This window comes from Pristis pectinata, chromosome 1 (assembly GCF_009764475.1).
Source record: "Pristis pectinata isolate sPriPec2 chromosome 1, sPriPec2.1.pri, whole genome shotgun sequence".
NCBI lineage: Eukaryota > Metazoa > Chordata > Chondrichthyes > Rhinopristiformes > Pristidae > Pristis > Pristis pectinata.
This window is the reverse complement of record NC_067405.1, coordinates 46,787,421-46,813,170: the sequence shown is the minus strand read 5'-3', so window position 1 is coordinate 46,813,170 and position 25,750 is coordinate 46,787,421. Positions and strand designations below refer to the sequence as shown.

The 25,750-nt window shown below is 35.7% G+C and overlaps 1 protein-coding gene across 1 annotated transcript in view; it reads right to left on the bottom strand.

Moving 5' to 3' along the window:
• Nucleotides 1-19,724: 19,724 nt before the first annotated feature.
• Nucleotides 19,725-25,750, bottom strand: part of LOC127572227 (juxtaposed with another zinc finger protein 1-like) — a 117,956-nt gene continuing 111,930 nt past the window's right edge. The window contains exons 4-5 of the mRNA XM_052019183.1: nucleotides 23,739-23,908; nucleotides 19,725-20,574 (exon numbers count right to left, since the gene is read on the bottom strand). Coding sequence (XP_051875143.1) covers nucleotides 20,398-20,574; nucleotides 23,739-23,908 — 347 coding nt within the window. The 3' untranslated portion in view covers nucleotides 19,725-20,397. The remainder of the gene's footprint in view (nucleotides 20,575-23,738; nucleotides 23,909-25,750) is intronic.

The following is a 25,750-nucleotide window of genomic DNA, read 5'->3' as shown; positions in this document are numbered from 1 at the left end:
GGGTTAACCCCACTGTTGACCTCACTGCAGCACCTTGGGGCTCAGTTTTGTGAATAGGAAGCACCAATTCAATGTGGGCTTCATTTTCTGACTGGGCACATTACAAGCCTCAGGACGCAACACTGAATTCAACAATTTGAGATAACCATCCTTTCCAGTTTATTCCTCACAGTTCCACCATTGCCTTTTTTTTTGTAATTTTTCTTTCAGCTCCTCCACTTTTATCCACACAACCATCAAACACCCAGTTACACCAAGCCTACAGTAATTTCATTTTTCATCTCTAAATTTCCTTCAACTCCCTTCAGATTCTACCACCGACCTATGCACTAACACCTATGATACAGCCTCACAAATCTAGCAACATGGATTCAATCTTGATTTCTAGTGCTGTCCACATGGAACTGTACCTTCTCCTGGTGACCACATGGTGCCTCCTACATCCCTAAGATGTGCAAGTTAGATTAAGTGGCTGCTGTAAATTGCCCCTAGTGTGTAGGCGATTTGTTTGTCATCTATATTAATGATTTGGATGAGAATGCAGAGATGAGATGACACCAAAAACTGGTGGTATCGTGGACAGTGAAGAAGGTTGTCTAAGATTACAACAGGATCTAGATCAACTGGGAAAGTGGGCCAAGGAATGGCAGATGGAATTTAACTCAGACAAGTATGAAGTGTTGCATCTTGGGAAGTTAAACCAGGGTAGAATTTACACAGCAAATGGCAAGGCCCTGGAGAGTGTTGTAGAACAGAGACCCCTCGGGGTACACATACCTAAATCTCTGAAAGCGGTGACACAGGTAGATAGGGTGGTGAAGGTGAGTTTGGCATGCTTTCCTTCAACAGTCAGGGTATTGAGTACAAGAGCTGACATGTTATGTTACAGCTGTACAAGTTGGTGAGAATGCACTTGGTCACCTAGCTATAGGAAGGATGTCAATGAAAGGGCGCAGAAAAGATTCACAGGGATGTTATTGGAACTGGAGGACTTGAGTTATAAGACTGGATAGGCTGGAGCTTTTTTCCTTGGAGCATAGGAGGCTGTGGGGTGATCTTATAGAGGTATATAAAATCACGAGGGGCATAGATAAGGTGAACAGTCAGTCTTTTCCCCAAGGTAGGAGAGTCTAAATCAAGATTTAAAGGAGACCTGATAGGCAACTTTTTCACACAGAAGGTAGTTGGTATATGGAGCGACCTGCCAGATGAAGTGGTAGAGGTGGGTACAATTACAATGTTTGAAAGAGATTTAGACAGGTACATGGATAGGAAATGTTCAAAGGGCTTTGGGCCAAATGCAGACAAATGGGACAGGCTCAAGTAGACAACTTGGTCAGAAAGAATGAGTTGGGCCAAAGGGCCTGTTCCCATGCCATATAACTTTGAGTGGTAGAATCTGGGAATATTTGATGGGAATGTGGGAAAATTAAACTTGAATTTATGGAGCATTAGTGTAAATGGGGTGTTTGGTATGGACCTGGTGATTCTATGGCTCATCAGCAAATTTAACAATCATACCTGTGGTGCTTTCATCCAAGTCATTTATATAAATTACAATGAGCTGAGGCCCCAGCATCAATCACTGTGACATGCCACTCATTACATCTTGCCTTTCAGAAAAAGATTCATGTATGTTACTTTATTTCCAGCAAGCTAACGAACCTTCTTTCCATGCCAAATGTTACTACACTTTGAACTTTTATTTTCTGCAATGACCTTTGATGCCACACCTTATCAAATGACTTTTGGAAATCAAAGTTCAATACAACCACTGGGACTCCTTCATCCACAGTTCATGTTGCTTCTTCAAAGAACTCCAATAAATTGGTCAAATATTACTTTTCTTTCGCAAAGCCATGTAGAATTTGCTTGATTATCTTGAATGTTTCTCAGTGCCCTGCTATAATGTCTTTAATAACAGCTACTAACATTTTACCTATGACAGATGTTAAGCTAACAGACCTGTACTTTTCTGCCTTCTAGCTCCCTCTCTTTTTGAATAAAGAAGATACATTTACTATTTTCTGATATATTGGAACCTTTGCCAAACCTAAGGAGCTATGAAAAATTAAAACAGACATCAACTATCTCACTAGCCATTTCATTTAAGATCATAGGGTGGAGTCCATCAGGATCTGGAGACTTGTCAGCCCACAGTTCTAACAATTTGCTCAGTACCATCTACCTGGTGTTTGTAATTTTCAAGAGCTCCAGGGTTCTTCCCTCCCTTCCAGTTCCCAACTTACAGCCATTTCCAGAAGGTTACTTTTATTTTCTATACTGATGACTGAAGCAATCAACTGGAGTGGCATTCATTGTAGGGAAGTGAACAATATTTCATCACACTCCTGACTTGTGCCTTATAGATAGAGGCAAGGATTTGGGGTGTCAAGAGGCAAGTCACTTGCTTCAGGGATACCCAGCCTCTGGCTTGCTCTTGTAACCACAGTCCTCATGTGGTTGGTCAGCTGACTATCTGGTCAGCGGTGAGCAACAAGTTATTGACAGTGGGGGACTCAGAAATGGTAATGTCATGAACTCTCTTGTTGGAGGTGATCATTGTGTGGAGTTTGTGTGGAGTGAATGTTATTTGGCATTTAACAGTCCTTGTCTTATTGTTGTCCAGGTCTTGCTACATGCAGCATAGACTGCTTCATTTACTCAGAAATTGCAAATGAAATTGCATGTCATGCAATCATGAGCAAACACCCCACTTCTGACTTTCGGATGGAAGGAAAGTCATTGATGAAGTAGTTCAAGGTGGTTATACTTAGGATATTGCCTTTAAGAGTCCCTGCACTAATATTCCTAGTGCTGGGATGATTGACCAACAACAAGCGGCATCATCTTCCCACGTGCAAGGTAAGATCTGAAAATTAGAGTGTTTAAACTTTGACGCCTGCTGACTTCAGTTTTGTCAGGGTTCGGTCAAACATGAAATGCTTACTATAAATTTTGTTGGATGTAAAAATAATGTAATTTAAGATGACAATGATAGTCACTCTCATCTTACCTCTGTAATTCAGTTATTTGGACTAAAGCTGTTACAAGGTCTGGACCTGTGTAGTCTGGGCAAAATACAGCCAGTGTATTGGAGAATAAATCCTGCTTTATAGCCTTATTGATGGCACCTTTCATCACTCTGCTGATGACTGAGAGTGGACTGATAGGATGGTAATCAGCCCAATTGAATTTGTCTGATTTTTGTGGACAAGTCACGTCTGAGTAATTTTCCACTCCTCGGTGAGCCAGGGTTGATCATCTGGCTTGATTGTAATGGTAGAGTGAGGGTTGTGTTGGCCCATGAGTTTGTCTACGAAGTGCAATACTATGAGAGTAACCATGTCAGTAGCCTGTGGGACAGTTCTCTCAATTTAATCCTCAGTCGCCAGTTTGAGAGTACCTTTGCTTTGTCCAAATTTGGTCTAGGTCTATGCAGGCAGTCTGTCCAGTTTCATTCCCACACAGTTTTAAAATGGTGGTTAATAGATAACCAAGGGGCTTACTGGGCCATTTCAGTTGGGTGGTACTGATATAGAATCAATAGCAATCTTCACACAAATGGCCCTTCTCAATACAACAAATGGCACAAGTCACAGAATCAATGCACACACTTGCATTGTGCAGAAAATGCAAGCAAATCAACACCCAGAACATCCAAATGCCAGACATAACTGAACTGAATTTCACAGCCACTGTTTTCCTTTTAAATGGTTACTGGTTTTGATTGCTGCTTTTACATGTTAGTCAATTGTGATTAGTAACTCAGCTTTGATTTTCTCAATGGAGTCAATGGAGACTCTTGAGGCAAAACGTAAATTTGTCACATGGTATACATTAATGCTTTTATAATCTGACTTAAGAACATATTTGTAGAATTTTACTTCAATGAAAATATTGAAAAATCTAGATTACATAAAATGCAGATTTGTCATCAGCTTGGAAAGTCACAGAATTTTAATGTATACAAACGTTTCTAAAAAGACAAAAAGAGAAAACCAATGCTTGAAATCAGAAATGAAAAGAGGTGGTGTTATAGATTTTTCCAGTCAGAAGAGAAAGATTTGATGAAGGGAACTTAACAGAACATGCATTTGCCCATCATTCAAATGCTAAGCATCGGATTGATTTTCAACACTTCTGCATTAATTTCAGTTTTTATCTTGTGTAGTAATTATTTTCACTAATGCCCTTTAGGGAAATACATTTTCCATAAACTCATTATCAACTCTTGTGCTCCAAAACTTGCTTGGTTTAATATGAAATATATTGAAAAAGTGGAAAACATGAAATGCTTACTATAAATTTTGTTGGATGTAAAAATAATGTAATTTAGGATTCCTACAGCATCCTATAGAAAGCAGTTTCTATAAATTGTCTATTTATTGATTATGTCAAGACGACAAGAAATGCAGACTGGCTTAATTACCAGCAAAAATAGCTTCATAAGTGGGAATAATAAATAAATAATAATAATTTAAACACTATATCATGTAAGATTTTTATCACCTGATCATTCACAACAGAATAAGAAATAGGGCAAATGTAGAATAATTGTGGAGATTAGAGGTATCATTGAGACTCATTTCCTTTCTAAATTCATATTTGTTTTTGCAAAATATTTTTGTTTGGAGAAATATCTGGAACAATCCTTGTCTGGTATATATATGTATATTTGGAGAATTAATATTCATCAGTATAACAAAAATTCAACATCCTGAGCCCCCTGAGCCCCCTATTGGTAGAACCGGACAGGAGCCAGTGTTAGGAATTGTTTATCAAGCCTACATGGAATAACACAGCAATTTTCATCTCACTGTGATATCCAGTTTTGGTGTTTTGCATGATTATAAGCTCTAAAAGTTAATACTTATATTACCATGCTTAACATGTTAATATACCTGCAAAAGTCAAAGTAAATTTATCCACTAAGTAATCAAGAACACAAAGACGATTTCAGTGTTGGTCACTGCCTTTAGTACATTATAATTTTCATGGAAAATAAAATTCCCAAGTGCTTAATTGGCAGAAAGAACAAAAAGAAAAAGCAACAAAATAGATAGATTATGCTTAAAGCATCACTTAAGACAGCAAGGCCAAAGGGTTAAGCCAGTAAGCTGCCCACAGCAGCAGGATAACAAATTATCTCATTCACATACAAGCTCTACTAATGGTCACCTTATGCAGCTGCATTAGTGCGACATTGCAAACAAACCTAAAATACCAATGTCGGACTGCTGGTCGTCACCTAAGCATCATCATTTAATGGAGTCACACAGCCGTCAGAAACTATATATAAATGGGATAAGCTAGTGCATTTTTTGTGAAAGCTCGATTCCTCCTCCTCCACCAACCCCCCCCCCACCCCCCCAGGATCAGAGTGTAGGAGGTCTGCTTATGCTCAATGCATTGATGATATCCACATATTTTAGTTTTCATGGCTATAGATTTAAGTTCAGCATTGACCAATATTTTAGTAAACTGACTAAAATAAAATTTGTACCACTGGTAGCCCATTTGAATCACTTATGATGCAATTGAATAAAAATTAAAAGATACAGAATGGGTACAGTTTAGATGGTTACCATGTAAAAGATGATTGGCATCTGCTTGGCTGACAATATTCAATGTGCTGAGCGATGCAAATCTAAATAATTGGAAAATTTTATGCTTGGATAGGGATAGTGCCTTTAAATACTATATTCTGCCTGTGTGAAGAATAATATACAACTGGAGGGGTATGTTAACATTCACGTTATAAATATGGAAAAATGTGTATCTAACAAAAAAAGCTTTTAAACATTGATACTGAATGTTTTTATTTCTTGAATGCATTGTGAAAATTTTCTTTCAATGTCCATTTTTTGGGGCACTGAACAGTCACTAGTACAGCAGGCAGAAAGCAGATGTTGATTACCAGAAATTCTGATAAAGCCAATAGAAAAAGCAAACAATGTTCAAGCCAGGCTCTTTACTGTTCAAAGGGTCAAAGTTCTCACTGCATAATTAGTTTGTCCTGAGGCATCTAGTTCCAGCTACAAATCAGGAAACCCACATCTCCATGTGACCCAACCAGCTGCATTCAATGGATGGGATTTTCAAATATACTTATTTGAATCTGGTGGGAAGAGCCCCACATTCAAAAAAAAAGGAGGCTGCTGCTGCCCATTCCTGCTCCTTTTCCAATCTCCTCACTAACCTGATGGCACTGCACTAACTCAACCTTCAATTCTACTTTGCTGTCAAACTGTCTGTATTTACCTGCTCAATCGTAGTGAGGGGTATACCCTAATTTCAGTTGTGCCAAGAGACTCACCATTCAGGGTCACAGATCATTCCATGCATCCAAACTGCTAGCCCCATATACCTAAAAGTGTCAACCGATACAGTATGTTATTGGGAAGAAATAACTTCTGGCTCAGTTTTCTACTTAGAATGTTCCCATCTTGGCTAGCCTGAGGAGAAATGTGGGGCACACTAGTTCCACTAGACATTTTTTGACAGGACATTAGGCTGGAAGGACACGATTTAAAATCAAATAAGATTTTAACATATAAACATTTCATTCTGAAAAGTACTGTCAAGCAAAGTTAAATATTTACCAGAGATTTGATAAATGAAAAATCTTGATAGTTGCTTAAATTTAATGTTCTTTTACTCCGCCATTGGTAATAAATTCTCATTACCTGACCAGAAGATAGGGCCTTTTACAAAGGCTAAACAATTGGTACAATAATTAAGTCCAAATGGAAAATTAAAACACGTGACAATTGCAGAATTTCTTAAGAATTTTATTAAACATGTAAAAACATTACACAGACCATGTACAATATGTTTAAACAGAAGCATCCTTTAAGGCTTTGTGTTTCTAGGTCTCATTTGGCCACACATTACATTTCTTTAACGAATTGTATATTTTTTGGAAATAAATTTGTTTGAAGCAAGTTCTTGATACAGGTAAAACACTGTAATAAGGCTTGACCAAAAAGTTCTGCCAAAAGTTTTATAAAGTTACAATAAAGAAATTGTATCACAACGTAAGAGCAGCATTCAAACAAAAGTTTTTTTTTAGCAGCAACAATACAAAGTTATTTCACTCAGTTTGGTCTATACTGAACAATTAACTGTACAAGTGAAACACACTCTGTTTGGTACATTACAGCTCACTAACACTGGTATATAAATATCTGCATGCTTCCCTGATTTTTTTTTTGAAATATCGATGTGCAGTAATAGAAATTTAGCAGGACATTAGCCTGTATTTTTCCTTGCCTAGCATCAAAAACACTTAATGCTTCATTTGACAGAAGTAACTAGCTGTATTAAAATGTCAACGTTTAGATTGATTATGGATATGCTGTTTAAAATTTCAAAATATTATACAACCCTGTGTAAATCTAGAAAGAAAAGCTGAAGAAGGTTGATAATCAATATCCCTATTTTCTTCTTCTAAAATGCTCATGGGAGAGATCTAAGCCAAATAGAAATGTTCAGCCTGGTTTACTGACTGACAGAGAAGTAACAAAATTAAAAACAAAAGACACAAAAATGCAGCTTTAGGTTTGTAAGCACAATTTTCATAAGCACTGCATTGTCCCCTCTTCATTATCGATTTCAGTGCAGTTAATGTTTAGCTTATGTATCTGGAGTGAAAAAGCATGTAAATCTACATACAGACTAAGCATTTCATACACATATGGTGCAGGATATGTGTGCAATACTGGAAGACAATTGTGCAGTAACATAATGTACAAGTTAACTCTGTAAAAAATGTTTCTAAGAAACCATCAAAATGACAGCATGCCAAAACGCTAAGATTCACATAAATGACTATCATTGAAAAGCTAACTTAAAGAAAGTATTTTTGAACAAATTAAAACCCACTTGAAGGACCTTTGAGCAATATGTGATACAGAAGTGCTTCCAGACAGAAATTTAAGCTAAATGGTATTACTTGGGAAAATGTCCATTAATGTCAGTGTGGAGATTTCAACACAACATGAAAACATCCTTCAGTTCTCTTTAAAGTTAATTAATTGAACAATTGAGAAAAATGCATACAGTATTCACTGTTAACCAATATACACTCCTTGTCCAATATACAATTATATCAAAAATAACAAATTATGAGGGCATTTTCCTCTTATCTGAACCAACATCAACAGAAATGGATTTCCTGTTCATTTATTCTTGTTGAAAGATCTTGTTATGCATTAGTTGGATTCTGATTACACCAATGAAGCAAGTCAACACATTTCAAAAGAAATGTATTGGCTGTATAGTATTTGAGATGAGGTGTGGAGGACACATGAAAGGTGAAAAGTTCTTTCTTTAGCTCTTACTAAGAACCTACAACTTCCTTTCTAGCACATCCTCACCATAACAGTTCAAAAAAGAGATTCCATGGGAAAATCTGTGCTGTATAAATTAAGTGCCGGACTAGGTTCAGTCGTAGCACTCATACTTGAATCAGAAGGTTATGAATTCAAATGCCACCCCATGGATTTATATGTATAATTCTGGATGATATCTCCATGAGGTAGTGAGAGAGCGCAATACTATTAGGGATGCCATTGTTCCCATATAATTTTAAATCTAATACACCTTTTTAAATTTGCATGGGACTGTTTGAACAGTGGGAAACTCACCCCAACATTCTGGCCAATATTCATCTCTCGGCCTGTATCATGTCAAAATGAAAAGTATCAGGTCAATATCACATCATTTATTCAAGGACTTTTCTGTCCCATTTACCAACATAATAGTAAATATGATTTCTGAAAAGCACTTCACTACCGTAATATGCTTTGAGGCATCTTGAAATCGTAATATGGGCCTGGTAATTAATTCCTCCCTTAATTATTTTTCATTAATTGCTTCAAGAAATATTTGAAAGGATACCAACGTTGTCACCTCAATTACGTACTTTCAAACAGCAAACATCCATAAGAGTAGCACAGTGGCAGAGCTAGTAGAGTCACTGCCTCTCAATACCAGAAACCAAATTTCAAATACTTCAAAAGAGATTCCATAGGAAAATCTGGACTGCCGTATACATTAAGTGCCGGACTAAGTTCAGTGATAGCACTCTTACTTGAATCAGAAGGTTATGAATTCAAATCCCACTCCTGGGATTTATATGCATAATCCAGGATGATATCTCCTGCCACATCCCAAAGGCATGCAGGTTGGTAGATTAAATTGCCACTGAAAATTGCCCCTAGCATGCAGGTGAGTTGTAGAATCTGGGAAGAGTTGATGAGAATGTGGGGAGAATAAAAAAAGGGATTAATGTAAGATTAGTGTTGTTGATGATGGGCACAAACTTCATGGACCAAAAGGCCTGATTCCATGCTATGTCTTTATGACTCTAACTTCATGCAGGAATGTAATAACTATTTATTGACTGCAATACAAGAGACAAATTGATCACTGTAAACCTTACAAATACAACAGCTGCATCAGATTTGTATTTCATTTGTCTACAACTACAACACTATATTCTGCATTCTGTTTCGTTTTCCTTTTGTAATGCCTCAATGTACTTATGTATGGAATGATCTGCTTGGATGGCATGCAAACAAAAGCTTTTCACTGTATCTTGGTACATGTGACAATAATAAACCAATTACCAAATTATATGAAATTTCTACTCATGTTTTTGGAATAATTTCTTAAGTTCTATTCCTCTTTCCAGCACCTTAAAGGACACAAACAGGGAACTTTTCCCCAGAGCTTATGATAACTTCTAAGGTGTGCATTGCCTTTCCCTCCACTTGTTTCAAGAAAATATCCTATATTTGTTTGGCATTTGTACAAATTTCAAGGGAACTCACTCTGAATGAAGCAGGTCTAGGATATGATAGAAAGTTTCAATACATTATCAACCAATTATGCATTAATGAGCTATATTACCAGGATGTGAATGCCAACTATATTCTTAAAATTCAAATATTACTTCAGTACGTGTTTCACAAAACAAACTCGCTGGTTAAGGCATATTGCAAGAGCAACTGAAGGAAAATCAGTTCTGCTTGAATGTTTCCTCTCTGCTTTTATGGACTTGGTACCATAGATCTTCCAGGTCATACCTAGTCTTTCTGTTTGGTCATTGTGATTTTATGCCCAGGTTCTAGCATAATTTGAGTTGTCTTACTACTTAGTAATAGATATTAAAATCTTAAACAACAGTTTTGCAACAGCTATTTTAATCTGTCATTTGTCATTTACAAACTGATACCACATATTGATTGAATTTGGTAACTCTAAAACAAAAAGCTATGGAATAAAGCACTTTTGGATGCCAGTTTATCAAATACAACCATGCTAAAGTTATCTTTAGCAAGATTTAATCTATATTCTACACTCTGCAAAAATTAATATTTCAACATAAAATCTAGTAAGAACCATCTAATAGTCTATTTTTTTCAAATATGTGTCTATACGTGTAAAAAGAAACTAATCATTGGTGTAGGGATAACATTGAGAATGTCCTTATGATATGCATGGGAATTACATTCACACTTGAATATTATTGTAATTTTAGTGGTCAATGTAGCTGTTATAGAAATGACAATGCACCAAAGTTTTCACTTAATGTGTTAATATTTCTGTGGAATTGAAGATGATATCATAAATAGTAAAATAGAATATAGGCGGCATGGTGATACAGCAGTTAGAGCTGCTACCTCAAAGCTCCAGGGACCTAGGTTTGATCCTGACCTTGTGTGTTGTCTGTATGGATTTTGCACATTCTCCATGAGACCATGTGGGTTTCCATCAAGTGCTCTGGTTTCCTACCACATCTCCAAGATGTGTTGGAATGTTAATTTGTAAATTACCCTTTAGTGTAGGTAAGTGGCAAAAGAATTAAAAAGGGGAGTTCATGGGTAAGTGTGAAGGAACAAGTTGCAGGGCTATAGGAAAATAAAAGTATGAGTGGGACTGATGGGATTGATCTGCTAAGAGCAGAAATGAGTTGAATGGCCTCTTTTTGAGAGTAATAAGTAAATATTTAGTACAGCTGGAAATAAATCATGACTTGGAGGCGTACCCTTTTAGTTGATTGAGTTTCTATCTATATTCTGTGTTTTAATTATTCAGCAGCATTATCATAGACATCATTGAAGAAGCTTGCACAGGTACTCAACTAATATACCCGACTTGCTGATCTGTTAATCTAATTGAAAAAAAGCCCATCACATATAACTGAAAATCTGCTATTGACTATAGATCTGCAACAGTAGCTCCAAGTTTATTTACAATGGAATATTTAAGGTGGAGCACACTATACAAGTTTTGGAAGAAAACTTAAGTTTTAAATTAAAGAAGTCTGTAATGAATAACATAGTTATAAAGCATGAACCACATAAACTCTGTGATTTAACAATCAGTACCTGGTATTTCACAGTTCATTACTCCAATTTCCAAAGACATGATTGGTTTGGTTTGTGGGGTCTTCTACAGAAACAGATAGGCTTGGGATGGTGTATACAGAACACAGGCCCCAGAAGTAGCCAAGAGAGAGATCTGAGACCCAGAAGAGACAGAGAGAGAAGCCAAAGGTCCCAGGAGGAGGAAAAAAACAAAACTGCAGATACTGGAAATCTGAAGTAAAAACAGTAAATGCTGGAAAAACTCAGCAGGTCAGGGAGCATCTGTTGAAAGAACAGTTAATGTTTTGAATCTGCAATCCTTTATCAGAATTGGGAATGAGAGAGAAGGGAGAGAGCAAAGGGGATGTCTGTGATAGGGCGAGATGGCTTAATGTTAGCAGTTACTAGCACATTAAGCTTCTTGGTTCATGTAATGTGTTGTTAATTGTAAGGTTGTGGGACTAGCCCAGCAAGCTAGGCTCACACGAGTAGGATAAGAAAAACTGAGCTAACATTATATAAAACAGAAAATGAATAATACTGGAAAAACTAAGCAGGTCAGACAGCATCTGTGGAAAGAGAAACAGTTAATGTTTCAGATGAGGAGTCCTTCATCAGGCATGCAAAAGAGAGAAACAAGATAGCCTCAGCAGCAGTGAAGGTGGGGAGGGAGAAGGGCAGAACAAAGAGAATTTCTCTGATAGATTGAAGTCATATGGCAGATGGGATCACATTAAGCTGCTATGGCTCTGTAATTTGTTGCTAATGTGATTCTGACATATTGGGACATGCCAAGTGATTCTGACATATTGGGACATGCCAAGCAGGCGAAAAGAAAAAAAGTTGGCAGGCAGAAATGGTTCTTATAGAAACAGGAAGAAAGTGCACATGATCTAAAGTTGGAGAATTTGATAGCGAGTCCAGAAGGCTGCAATGTGCCCAGATGGAAGATGAGGTGTTGTTCTTTGAACTTTGGGTTCATTAGGTCTCGTTGTAACAGTGCAGGAGGCAACAGCCAGGGAGATCAGAATGGGAGAGGGATGGTGAATTAAAGTGGCAGGCAACCAGAAGTTCAGGGGCATTCCTGCAGACTGAGTGCAGGTGCTCCACAAAGTGATCATCCAATCTGTATTTGGTTTCTCCAATGTAGAGGAGGCCACATTGAATCTCTTTCTTTCTCAGTTTTGACAAAGGGTTTCTGAAATGTCACCCAAAATGCTGACTGTTTCTTTTTTGATAGATGCTGCCTGATCTCCTGAGTTTTTCCAGGATTACCTCAGGAGGACAGTTAGTGATGTTCTGAAACATATGGTTAATGGATTAGATGATCTGGCCCATTGCAGTAGAAGCCTGATATTGCAGTATCTGCAATATCTGTAATTTAAATAGGTACTACGGATAACTTACTCAACAGGATAGTTTCCTATATTTCAGTCAATAGAAAAATATGCATTAGATTCCAGCATGCATCTTTTAACCTGATGCACTGCAGTAACAAAATCTTACAGAAATATCACCTTAACAATTTAATAACAAAATGTCCTTTGTATTACTTATTTTTAAAACATTACTTGACACTACTTTGTAATTACATTTCAGAAACGGAACTTAAAATGAATGTAGGCTAAAGAGCTAGCAAATTTAAGGATTCTCTTTGCTTCAATTAAAACAGCTGCCTTATATCAAGGAGCTCTGAAAAACTTATGATATCATCAATACAGACTATTTAACTATATATTTAAAGTAGTCTACTATGGAATTCTAGCCCTTGAAAAACTGAATTGCATTTCCCAAGTTTTGTTCAAAGGAGTAAAACAAATTAACTGTATGCACCAATTCTAGGAAGGCACCCAAATGTTACTGATGATCTTTAATAATTGCACATCACTGGTTTGTTCCTGTAGACACCTACACAATGAGATTTGCCAGCCTCATCTGTGCTTTGGCAACAGTGACAAGAAATTTTTAATCAACATATTTTGAATCAGCTGTTCTTCATGGCCTCATATGTCACAGGGAAATGAAGAAAGGGCAATATATACCTTAAGCAGAGAGTCCAAAGAAAACCAAAACATTCATACATAAAATCAACCAAAGCACAAGTCATAAACAATTTTTAAACTTAAACATGATATTCAGATGGGGAAAGAAAAAATATTTCAACTATTATATTGTCTCCACCTGATAGAACTAGAATAGTTACAAAAAATTTTGAGTTCAATAGATTTGGAAAGCATGAACAAGAGAGTACAATCTTTGGAAAAAATTCAAGAAGTACCTTTCCGATTAATGTATTAGATTTGATTTTGCTCTTTAAGGTATGGAATGGATGGTTTTAACATTTTAGGCACTCCTTGTCAACATCAATTGTCAGGTCAAGTTCATCATGAGCCAGATGCCAAGCGAAAATTCTCTTTGCCAACCATCCTTACAGCTACTGAGTTGGATCGATCATAATTTGGCACAAATTGGTACTAACTGGCAGTGTTGTGCTATGGACCCAGAGCAAAATTGGAACTGGCTATTTCTGTAATCAAATTTCATTTAGAATCTTTATAGCTTGTATAAATGAAAGCTTAATTTGATAGAACTCAACTTAACCCAAATTTCCGACATAAAATGCACGAACTACACAAGGAAATTACCTACAAAATAAAAGGTATTCAAAAACTATACACAATTGAAATTAAATGTATTTTAACAAGCAATCAAAATGATGCTGGTATAGATAATAAATGGTCATCAAGAACTAAACACATCAATTTTATAGCTTTACAACTATAAGATTGTTTTCTGGCGCATGAAGATCAGAATGCATTTGAATTGGGGTTACTTATTTTTGGAGTGACCCATTTAGTGCTGTCTAGAAAATGAAAATTGACACTATAATCACTTTTCAAATGTGTCCAATGCCTAAGTCATTAAAAACAATTAATAACTAATTTGTTTATAGAGAAGTATGTAATCTTTTCTAGCATTGAAGGAAATAGGGGTCACGAGACAAATTTTTGTATCGATTTTAACTCAATATTTGACTGGAGGCAGCTCCTTTGTTATTGGTCCAAATATCAGTTGTTAAAATGGGGCAAGAGTAATCCAATAATATATTATAGAATGTTATACATCCCATGCCTTGTATATTTGTCTCCACATCCACTTTCTTTTGATATCTGGTATACGACTGTGATATGTCTTTGAAGCGTGCTCTAGATTTTTTAAGCACATCTTGGTGGTGGCTGCAGCTTAGCATGCTTTTAAGCTATTCCTGTTTCAGCAGGATGTCAGGGTCAACTGTGTCATGATAGGTGCTGCAGCAGTAAAAAAACTTTAGATACTGCAGGATTGGGTGTAAATAACCGCAGTGTTGTAACGTTTCCTTGGTTGGTAATTAACACAATGAAATGAAGTTCATCACCTTGTATAGGAATCATGTACCTCCGTGGCAAATTTCTGTAATGTTTTTCTCTGAAATGTAGCTTCAGTATTTAAGTTATTCTTTCAGAGTTTCAATAGCTCTTCTTGCAAAGTTTCAGGAGTGATCCAAACACTCAAGGAAATTCAGAGCCACCCCCAGCCCACCCAAGTCATTGGTACCAAAGGCTGTTTAATGTAGCTCCCCCAAAATTATGCTTAAGCTGACAGAACATAGAAAATGCAGGAATATGTAATTTATTTATACAGTTAATCATATTAAATGAAAATAATATGATTTAGTGCTATAGGTGCAAAACTAAATCTAGATAATTCATCTCTATTCATAAATGGATGTGTCCAATTACATGACAATGCAGGGTGGCACAGTGATGTAGCAGTCTGAGTTGCCGCCATACAACTCCAGCAACCCGAGTTCGATCCTGTTGTTGATGTATGATAACCTCCAGGTGCCCCAGTTTCCTCCCACATCCCACAAATGTGCAGGTAGATTAACTGGCATCAGAAATTATCCCTTAATGCAGGTGGGTGACAAGACAATTGGGGGAGTTGATGGAAATGTGAGGGAGAATAGGGTGCAGGAAAATAAATGGGGGAATGGGACTGATAGGAATGCTCTGAGAGCCGGCATGGACTCGATGTTTTAAATGGTCTCCTCTGTCGAAATATGAAATGAATTGTGAAATCATTCCAGTAAGTACTAACTAACAACCAAGCAAGAAGTAGAAAATTTATTTCACAGTCAAACATAGTTTAGCACACTTGTAACAACACACAAAATGCTGGAGGAACTCAGCAGGTCAGGCAGCATCAATGGAAGGAAATAAACAGTTGACGTTTTGGATCAAGACCGTTCATCAGGACTGGAAAGGAAGAAAGTGGAAGCCAGAATAAAAAGGTAGGGGGAGGGGGAGGAGCACAAGCTGGCAGGTGATGCTTCCCCCTCTCACCTTGACCCACCTATCATCTGCCAGCTTGTGGTCCTCCCTCTCCCGCTATCTTTTTATTCTGGCTTCTGCCCTCTTCCTTTCCAGTCCTGATGAAGGGTCTCGACCTGAAATGTTGACTGTTTATTTCCCTCCATAGATGCTGCCTGGTCTGCTGCGTTCCTCCAGCATTTTGTATGTGTTACTTCCGATTTCAGCATCTGCAGAATCTTGTGCATATTCATGTTAGCACATTTGTAGTTTGCATTAGACTGCCGTTGTATATTGTATTACTTTGATAGTGGAATGATTTAAATAATTGCTAAGATACACCACAAAGGCAAAAATGTTCCAGAAATAGAGGTGCAATTTCAATTAATCTTTAAATATCTCAGTGCATTTTTAAGAATTATTCATTCTTGGGAATGTGGGTATTGCTGGTAAAGCTGTCATTTATTGACGAGTCATATTTGCTCTGGATTTCTGCCCTGCTGTTTTCCTGAACTGGTGATATTTGTGTCACAAAGATGCTTTGACAATGCTAGACAAAAAATTTTTCCTTTGCAGTGGTATAACAGTGATTCTTCATTTCATTTTTCTGTTAAAAGTCAACCATGTTGGTGTGGGACTGGAACTACAGAGGCCAAAAGGACATTATGATGATGGAGATTTCACAATCCAAGAGCTTCATCACATTACCAGATACCAGTATGTTCCTGATTTAAACCAAATTCTCAAAATGTCACAATGCCATTTGGTCTTCCTTTCTATTATTAGTTCAGACCACTAATTACTCATCAAGCAACATAAAAACTATAATACAAAACCTCTAGCTTGGATTAATATTCTTGCCTAAATATGTATTCAGTGGTTCTGTAAATTTTTGCCATTTCTACTTGATCACAACTGGGGAACATCAAAGTGAATAAAAACCTTTTGAAAATGGCAAAGAGCATTCAAATAGTCAATGGAAACAAATCTGGACTAAAACTTATTAGCACATTTAACTAATAAAGTTTGGCAGTTTCAGCATCAAGCACAATTATTTTAGTCATTTTAAAACTCAAAATGCTCAATTAAATAGTCTGATGAAAGGTCATCAAGCTAAAACATTAACTATATTTCTTGACAGATGCTGGCAGGCCTGCAATTTCTCTTTCTATTGCATAAATATAAGACAGCCATCTTGCATTTCCTACATTTTGTCTACTATTAATTACTGAGAGTCTCTAAATGTGGCTTGAAAGTGATTATTTTTTGAAAAACCACAAAGCCAACAATTCTTTCAGTGAATTTATATTGTCATATTGTCATCATTCTGGAAGCTGCCATTGTAATTTGAAATGTAACCCAAGAAAGGTCACTCTTTAATCCTTGAGAAGAATATATTTTAATATGACTATTTTAAAGAGCACACCGTTTAAGATTTATTATCCAAGCCCTTCCATCCCTCAAAAAATCAACTTATTTTTAATCACTGGAAAGTGGCATAAAAACTCAAACAGATATTGTGCTATAAAGAGCAATTTTGTGGTGAGGTGACTATATGAGCAAAGTGAAGCAAATGTTCAAGTTATACTTTATTGTCATTCACCCATATGCTATAAAAACACATGGAGGAACAAAATGAGTGAGGTGAATAAGGTAGGGCAATTGAGTGAGAGAGAGAGATGACGTGAGAAGGGTGAGTGAGGCAAAGACCATCTAAAATCCATTTCAAAACCAAAGTACACAGCACTAAAAAAAAGGAACCTTTCTGAGAAATAAAAGAGTTTTCAACTCTGAACCTTAATAATTCATTAAAATTATTTATCTTAATTTTTATATTGTTCATGTAATGTTGGTCCTCTGATTGCTTTCTATTTGACCAGATCAATAAAATGGATAATTGCCTGGGATTAAATGCAGCCAGTAAGCAGTTCAATAGAACAAGAAAACAATACTCAAGATATCTGGTTAATTCAAATATGATAACAATGATACAAATGTCATAAATCTTATTCCTTGAAAATTTTCAAGTCTTTGCTATTTATAAGTTAACTTGGGAATTAACTCCAGTGCCAATTTGGACAACATTTTACAATGATTTTGGCAGCTTTAATTTGAGAGTCCTGTAGTTTTCAGCCATCTGTTGCTCAATACATCATATGCAAACTTCTATATTCAGGTAATTCAGGCCACTTCAAATCATTTTATTCTTTGGAGGACACAATTGTATTCTGGGACCAGGATTAAAGTTGAGATTTTAACAGGGCTAAATTATACAAAACATATCTGCCAAAGATATGTACATTTTTAAAGCTGATGGAATTAATAAGCTTTTTGTTCAACTACAGTGTTTCACCTGACTGCATCTTTTCCCAATTTTTGAATAGCCTTTATTAAAGATCTATATTTTGTGAGATAGAAAGATTAATTTTAGCATAGATTTGAATAACAGATCCAAAACAAGTTCTTTGCAATAAGAACTTCTCAGTGATTGATGAGGAATTAGAAAATTCTGTCAGTATTGCTATTACATAATAAAGTGATCTCACTATTTAATATTTATGAAAGGAGGCCTCAATTTTTAAATATCTTTCACATTCTGATTAAAAATGATAAATTGTTGCACATCTTCATTAAAGAGCAAGCATAGGTTGCACCTTTGCACTTTGAAGAGAATACATCAATTCTTGTTGTCTTGATCTATATTGAAAAAAACAGGGAATTGTAATGAAGTTTGGCTTTCTGCTTTAGGTGAAAGAAGCTGTTGAAGCCAAAATCCATTCAGAGGCTGCTTCAAAACTGCTTTTGACTGTCTTTTGACCTCTGCTACCCCCTATGGGTGAGTTTTGACAAATGTCAGCAACATTGTTTAGAGCACTTTACAGCAGTTGTGAATTCCTTTCCCAGGATAGGAAGAAAGCCAGAAGATAAATATAGTCTCTATTAACTAACACAGAGTCACATTGATTGCATCCATAAAAGTACTGAATCTAAATGGTTATACTCTTCTCATTTGGAAAACATGAAAGAAGGGGGGGGGGGGGGAGGGATAACAGTAAACAGATATCGTCTCACCTTTAGCCAATGATTATTCCATGCAAAATACTTACTAATACATAGTGTTTTCAAACTTGAAGAAGCAGTTTTGACTCTTCTCAAATGCCCCAATGAAATCTTACCATTGATCAAATTTTAGGCATTGACATGTAATATTATAATGTGTAAAACCACATTATACTAAAGAGAACTGGGTGTACAGCTTTGCCAATCTGAAACTGTAAGTCAGTCCTTTTACTTCAAACAAGAAGGAAAAGAGAAAGGAAAAGAGATTGCCCAGGTCAAGATTAATTCTCCAAAATAAATTATGGCATATTCATATTTTCTAAACCATAGAAACATAGAACATAAAACAGTACAGCATGGGACAGGCCATTCGGCCCACGATGTTGTGCTGATCTTGAAAAAAAATCTCTTAAAACTTCCAAAGAGCTGATACTGCATTATAAAAGCAGAACGAGGTCAAGATTACATTTTAGGCAGGCATCCAATAAGTAACCAAATTGCCATGACTTAACTTGCTGACAACAGAATTTCTTTTAATGCAACAGTACATTATTTAGTTGTAAACAGGCAAACCTTATGTAGAAGCATATGGTGCACGTGCTGCTTTAATTAAACACACACACTGATTTAGGCCAACATATGTCTCAAGAAATTAAGTATCTTTTAACCTGGGAACAATGCATTTAGTTTTACGCATCTTTATGAACTACCTCACTAGTGTGGTCATTTGTTTCCTATTTTCATGACAAAACCACTAATGTGACTTCTTGTGTTGGAATTCCAGATCAAGTAAATCTAATTTCCAACCTTAGATTCCAACATTAAATGATTCCATTTAATCCCATTTCAAATTTAAATTGAAATTGTTTAAATATATATTTTTCTTCTTCAAGATAAAGAAGATTAGTTTGGACTATTGGTATAGGGACAACTTTGTAACAACTGTCAATGTACCCAAGAATTGATCCAGAGAAATTTTTATTATATGGTAAGAGGATTGCTTCCCCACTTCTCACCCCAAAACAATTCTGGCACAGCATGACATTCAATCTAGTGGTATATGACAGAAAGGTCGGTTAGGGTGTGATTCCCCACAAAAGTAGACTGCTACTCTACAAATGATAATGATGAATGCAGCTTGCCTTTAATTAGACCCCAGGTTTGTAACATCTCGGTCTAAAGTGTAGCAGCACCTTAGTATACAACCGGTAACATTTTTAAAAACATTTTACAATAAAAAAAAATAAAATTATTGTATCCTCAATTTTAAGTTGTGACCTAAAATTGAATGTTGTAGCTTAATAAAGAAAAAAAAAGTGCTTTTAGAAGCACTAATAATCAAGTACTATCACTGGAATTCAAAATTAATATTTAAAATACTGTATCTAATTTGTTAGCAGCATTTGATGCCATTATGGGAACACAATTTTCTAACTAAAAAAAGTTTATTTCATACAGAAACAGTTCATTTAAAAATAAAGAATAAAGAGCAATTTTTTCAAGATTTGTAACAATTAGTTTTGAGGGAAAATTCAATCTCTTCACTCACCCCTGTTAGCAGATCACTGAGTCTGCAATTAGCAGTTCAGTCAGGTACGGGGGAAAATGCCTCACAACTGCATCTTTCTAAGCATATCAACTGACACTGGTGGATGAAAGGTGATGGTGTGGTGACGAAGCCCATGAGCAGTCTTGTAACTTTTCCCACAGCGGCACTTGAAAGGTTTCCGGACACGGGTTTGAGTACGATGGCCATTCTTGGCATGGTACTTGATTCCATTAACATTCTAACAGAAGTGAAGAATGGTTAAAATTATCTAAAAATTTGTTTGGATATTGCAATATGTGAACATCATCTAATATAGTTTGCATAATCACATAGACTTAAGATGAATTTGATCAACGTCACCACTTTTTTTTAATCCATGTCCAAAGTTTACAGTTAATAAACACCCTTTACACTAAACTAGAGATTATTTAAAAGTACCAGCAGGAAGTTAAAATTTGGTTACCTCTTTTTCACAGTACAAATGCTTGGGTCTCATTAACAAAGTTTGCATAAAATTATACTCTTGACTACATTTTAGGCTTTAGCATTTGAAACTTCTCTCTAAATATAATTTGATAACATTACCAAATATAAACATCAGAAAATTCCTCTAATAATTCTACCATAACAAAACATGAACTCCTAAACAACCAACTCAACAAGTACTTCCAATTTATAAAACACAATAAGTAAACTTCACAAAATCAATCTAATTGAAACTTATCTGTTAGTATAACAAAGTTAATTAGCATTAGTTTTAATACTGTTGTTATAATCAGCCAGAGACAATGCATCTTCCTATACACCTGCATTATCAAGGATGCAAAACTGATATTTGTGATTCTTTATTTTCCATTTCTAAATATCCTCCATCAATCCTCCCATCACAAAATGAAGTAATCATTTCCAACAGCAAAACAAAGTTTGCAGGAAGAAAGTGTTAGACTCATTATTAAAAAGGAAAATTATTCTAAAATTTGACCTATTTTTACAATGGTTTTCTTGATAAATAGTTTTGTCTTTTGATTTTCATTCTTTTTTTTCTTGAGTAGATTTTATTCTCATTCACCCATTTCCTCCCCAGGTATGTTTTGTGTTTAATATATTTAACAAGCAGTAACCCTGTCAACTCTGCGATACAGGTTTCTAATAGATCTAACTCCACTTGTGGGTGGGCTAAGCTCTGCCTCCAATTGCCACGAAATACTTGGAATTCTAAGCACCTTTTAACAATTATATTGTCCAGGAACCAGACGAAAGGATTAAGTTTCTCTGCTGTCAAAAAGGTATTCCAATTAACAAATTAATGAAAAATTGTGGTGGTTTTGCTTCCCCCCCCCCCCCATCCCACACACACACACAACGTATATATTTATCAACAGACAAGAGATTAACGAAATCTAGTAACATCAAATTGACAAGATATCTCTTGTCAAAAATACAAAATAATGAAATCAAATGGAGCATATATTTTTTAAAAAATTCCTAAGTGTCCAATAATGGATTTCTGAAGTTTGAATTACAAAAATTAGATTTTTTTAATTCAGCTAAAAAGTTGCAAAAAGTAAATGATTCCTTCAGAATGAAGGGACTGCAAAATGTATAGAGGAGGTACCTAGCTGGAAATAATTGGAGGTGGACTTTGCAGAGGATTCTGTTATAATTAAGTTTTAAGTATGAGCAAAACATTTTGAGATGAATTGATATAATTCACTACTGATATTGTTTATCTCAACAGAATTATGTTCACAACAATGATACTGAAGCTGAGGTCAATACACCAAAAAACCCTAGGGCTGCTACACATTCTAAAACAAAGTATCTCAGTTCCAAATGGTTATATTGTTAGTCTTTATCCACATCTAAAGCTAAATATGCATTAAATATATAGTAATACAACCATTCTACAATTTTAATAAGTTAATGATAATTGTTATCAGTGGAAGCTCCAAAAAATTTGGGAGGGAAATTAAAAAATTAAAGTATGAAGTATTTTAATTTTGGTTATAGAATATGTATGCAAATAACATTTGCAGTCTTTGATATGAGTTTTGCTTTATTTTGTTTAAAAAAATCAGGTTGTTGACAAAGTAATTAAGGGAAGATATTGATGTATTCCATTCTTTCAGAAGTAGAAGCTCATGAGGAAATTTGTTTTATACATTAAATTACAAGTTGCTGCTATATTGAGTGATCTTTTAGAAAACAATACAAACAAATCTAGTTTAGCAGCAAATTGTGTACATTAATGTCATTCCTATAGTTATCATAGGTATGTAGACCTTTTCTTAATGCCAGAAATATTTTCAATTTGATGGTTATAAAACCAAAATGCAAGCTAATATTAACAGCACAATCTGAAAAGTAATGTGAAGCTACAGTATTTAGTAATAACTGCCACTACTTGAAGGTCAGCCACAGTTGCCCATTAAACAAAGAAGAAAAACAACTGAAGCTGTGATCCAAGGAACAGGTTATTAACATGGAAAATAGTTAAAGTTAACACTTTAATTTTTCAGGGGATCTCCCTCAAACATTTATATCCATAAAGTGGTAACAAATTTGCCAAAATTTGATTCAACATTCAGTTAAGACAAAAATTCAAACTGAAATTGGGGAAGTTAGCTTTTTGAAATATAGCAGCATAATTAATTTCTAACAAAGTTACATGCTTAACAACTGTATTCCAGTTGCCCTGGAAGAGCAAAATTAAAACTTTAGTTTAATGTAAAAACTCTGTGCAATTAATTAAACTTAGCTCCGTTCCAGTACATATTAGCAGCTCATCAAATACAGCAAGTTTGCCTTGCATTTTCCCCTACTGAGGATCTGGTTTAGGCTTCCGTCAAAACCATTACCCTTTATTTGTTGTTCCTTCCATCGTACCAGGCATTCCAAAGACTATTAATCTGCCAAGTCTGCCTGCTCTTTCAATAATGATGTTTGAGCAATTCAGCTGGACGGCTCTCGTGCATCAGACATGGAGCCAGAAAGATTTCCAGAATAACGTTGAATAGCTTTGTTATACTGGTAATTAAGACAGGACTGACATTCAAACAGGACCTGGACAGGATGTGGCAAATTACTGTATTCTTTGTGTGAATAGCTGTTCCCACTATGGTTTGTCTGCCCTCTGGGGAACTCATCATCTTCACTAACAGTCAGAATGGGATTTTGTACCCTCTATTCCCTCTCCAAAACCTCATTCTATTACATTTATGATTCATAGCAACACTGTAGGCAAAAGCTTATTAATTTGTAAACTTTTGAGAAATTAAATTATTGATCTTGTTATCTACCATTCGTTGTCGAGCAGCGTAAACAGAAAGGCACCACCTTTTGTTTAAGTGCTTTTTTATTGACATCTTCAAGGACAGCTTGTTGGCTGGACACAATACATACCTTGTACCTCTTTTTACAGCCAGGTACAGGGCAAGCAAATGGCTTCTCATCATCCCCATTCAAGGACATTGAGCTTAGAATAGTCTCAGAGCTAATAGCACTTTCTGTTGTCCATGATTCATCACTGTCGGAATCTTCACATTCAATTTCTTCTTCATCTAATTCACTGCCTGAAGTTTCAGTAAAAAAAATACACACATGGAAAAGGTTATTTTTTTAATGGATCCATATTTAGATGAATTGCTTAAAACAAGATTCTTGTCCATTTCATCTCTTCTTTGAAACCATAATAAATAAATGGCATTCATATCAACTCTCCAAAAACCTATTGCAAACGCACTTATGTTTTGAACTGCCAAAGGCATCCTGGGTAATTAGCCATTACAGTTCTGTCACAGAGGGTTCTACAGTCAATACAGAGATAATTTGGGCAATGGTGAATGACAGTGCCATCCAGACTTTTGGGATGATCAAGGACACATCCAGCTGTACCAGACATCTGTCAGGGCCATGAATCATTTCAACTAGCAGCACACTAACCAAGCAACTGAAGCAAGAACAAACATTCAACAAGCAGCACACGCACACACACATGTGCAAAGTCCATGGTGATGTGCACAAAAAAAAGAGGGAAGTGGGAAAAAGTAAAAGAACATGAACAAATAGAAAATGAAGAAATTTTCATTTTTGACAGAAAAAGAGGAATTTGTCAGGAGCAAAATGTACAAGGAATACAAAATAATATTCACTCTTCACTTGGAAGACCACAAACTCGTGAAATTTTGTAAAATAATTGCAGTGAGGTGATCAGCAAATTATGAGGCAATCTACTTTAGGTTACATCATCTGATAAATCAGAAGCAACATGTAAACAAAAACTACCAACATAATAATTGCTTTATGTAATAGAATCAATCGAAAATAGAGAAACAATGGAACCTCTCTGTTTAGCATTATAATAGTCTGTAAACATTGTTACAAACAGCCCATTTCTAACTTAAATTTATGTAGATGGTCATTAAGGTCCTATTGGCAGCCTGGCACAGTCTTGTTTTGAACGCCAACCAAATATGAAACTGAATCATCATGTTCCATCACATAACAGTGCAAAATGTCTGCTCACATTTCCCTTAATTAAAAGATATGTAGGAGCTGTTTCAGCTTTGCATATTCTGATGATAGAACATTGATACTCATTATTTTCAGACTCTAAACACTGAAAGAGTGTCAAGAATGCTTCCATCAGAAGGCAGCTACTGATGGTGAAATTTCAACTGCATCAGCAAATTTTGCATTTACATTTTCTGTAAGTGACATGTTTTTCATTGGATGGAGATCATTTTCAAACAACAAGATCATGAGTCTGATGCTTTGTTGCACCTCTTAGCAGCCTATCTAATGACAGTAATTAACAGTCGGCAATTAGCATCCACTTCAGAAGACATTCAAATGTTAATTTGCCTTCTCTAATGTGCAGCACAGCTGTGCAACAAGATACATGCCATGAATTGTACATGAAACTGGGAGTCCAAATATTTCAGCTTGAATTTACCTGGCAAAATCTAGCTATTGAGAATGTAAACAAGGCTTCTTTCAACCAACAGAGATTTAAAATAACTAGATACAATCATAATTATGGCCATTTTAATAAGGTTATGTTGATGCTATATTTTCAACTAAAATATTTTATGCAGTATAATTCCTAAAACAAAACTGGTTCATTAAAAACTGTATTCAATTAAAGATCACGTACATTTGCATCAGAAACATCACTGTTCAGAAAATGCTAAACCTACAGTAACTTGTGTGTGGCTTTGCGTGCAAGCAACTAAAGCTGTAGCATTTGGCATGGTGATCTGATTACAACCTTATTAGACTACTATAGAGCCCAAGCTCTACACAGTACACCTCCCTCTATGCAAACATTAAGCATAACTTTGTGCTGAATCAAAAATGGTCTGCTTTAAATGATCACATTATATAAAATCAGATTATCAAGATGTTAACTTTCA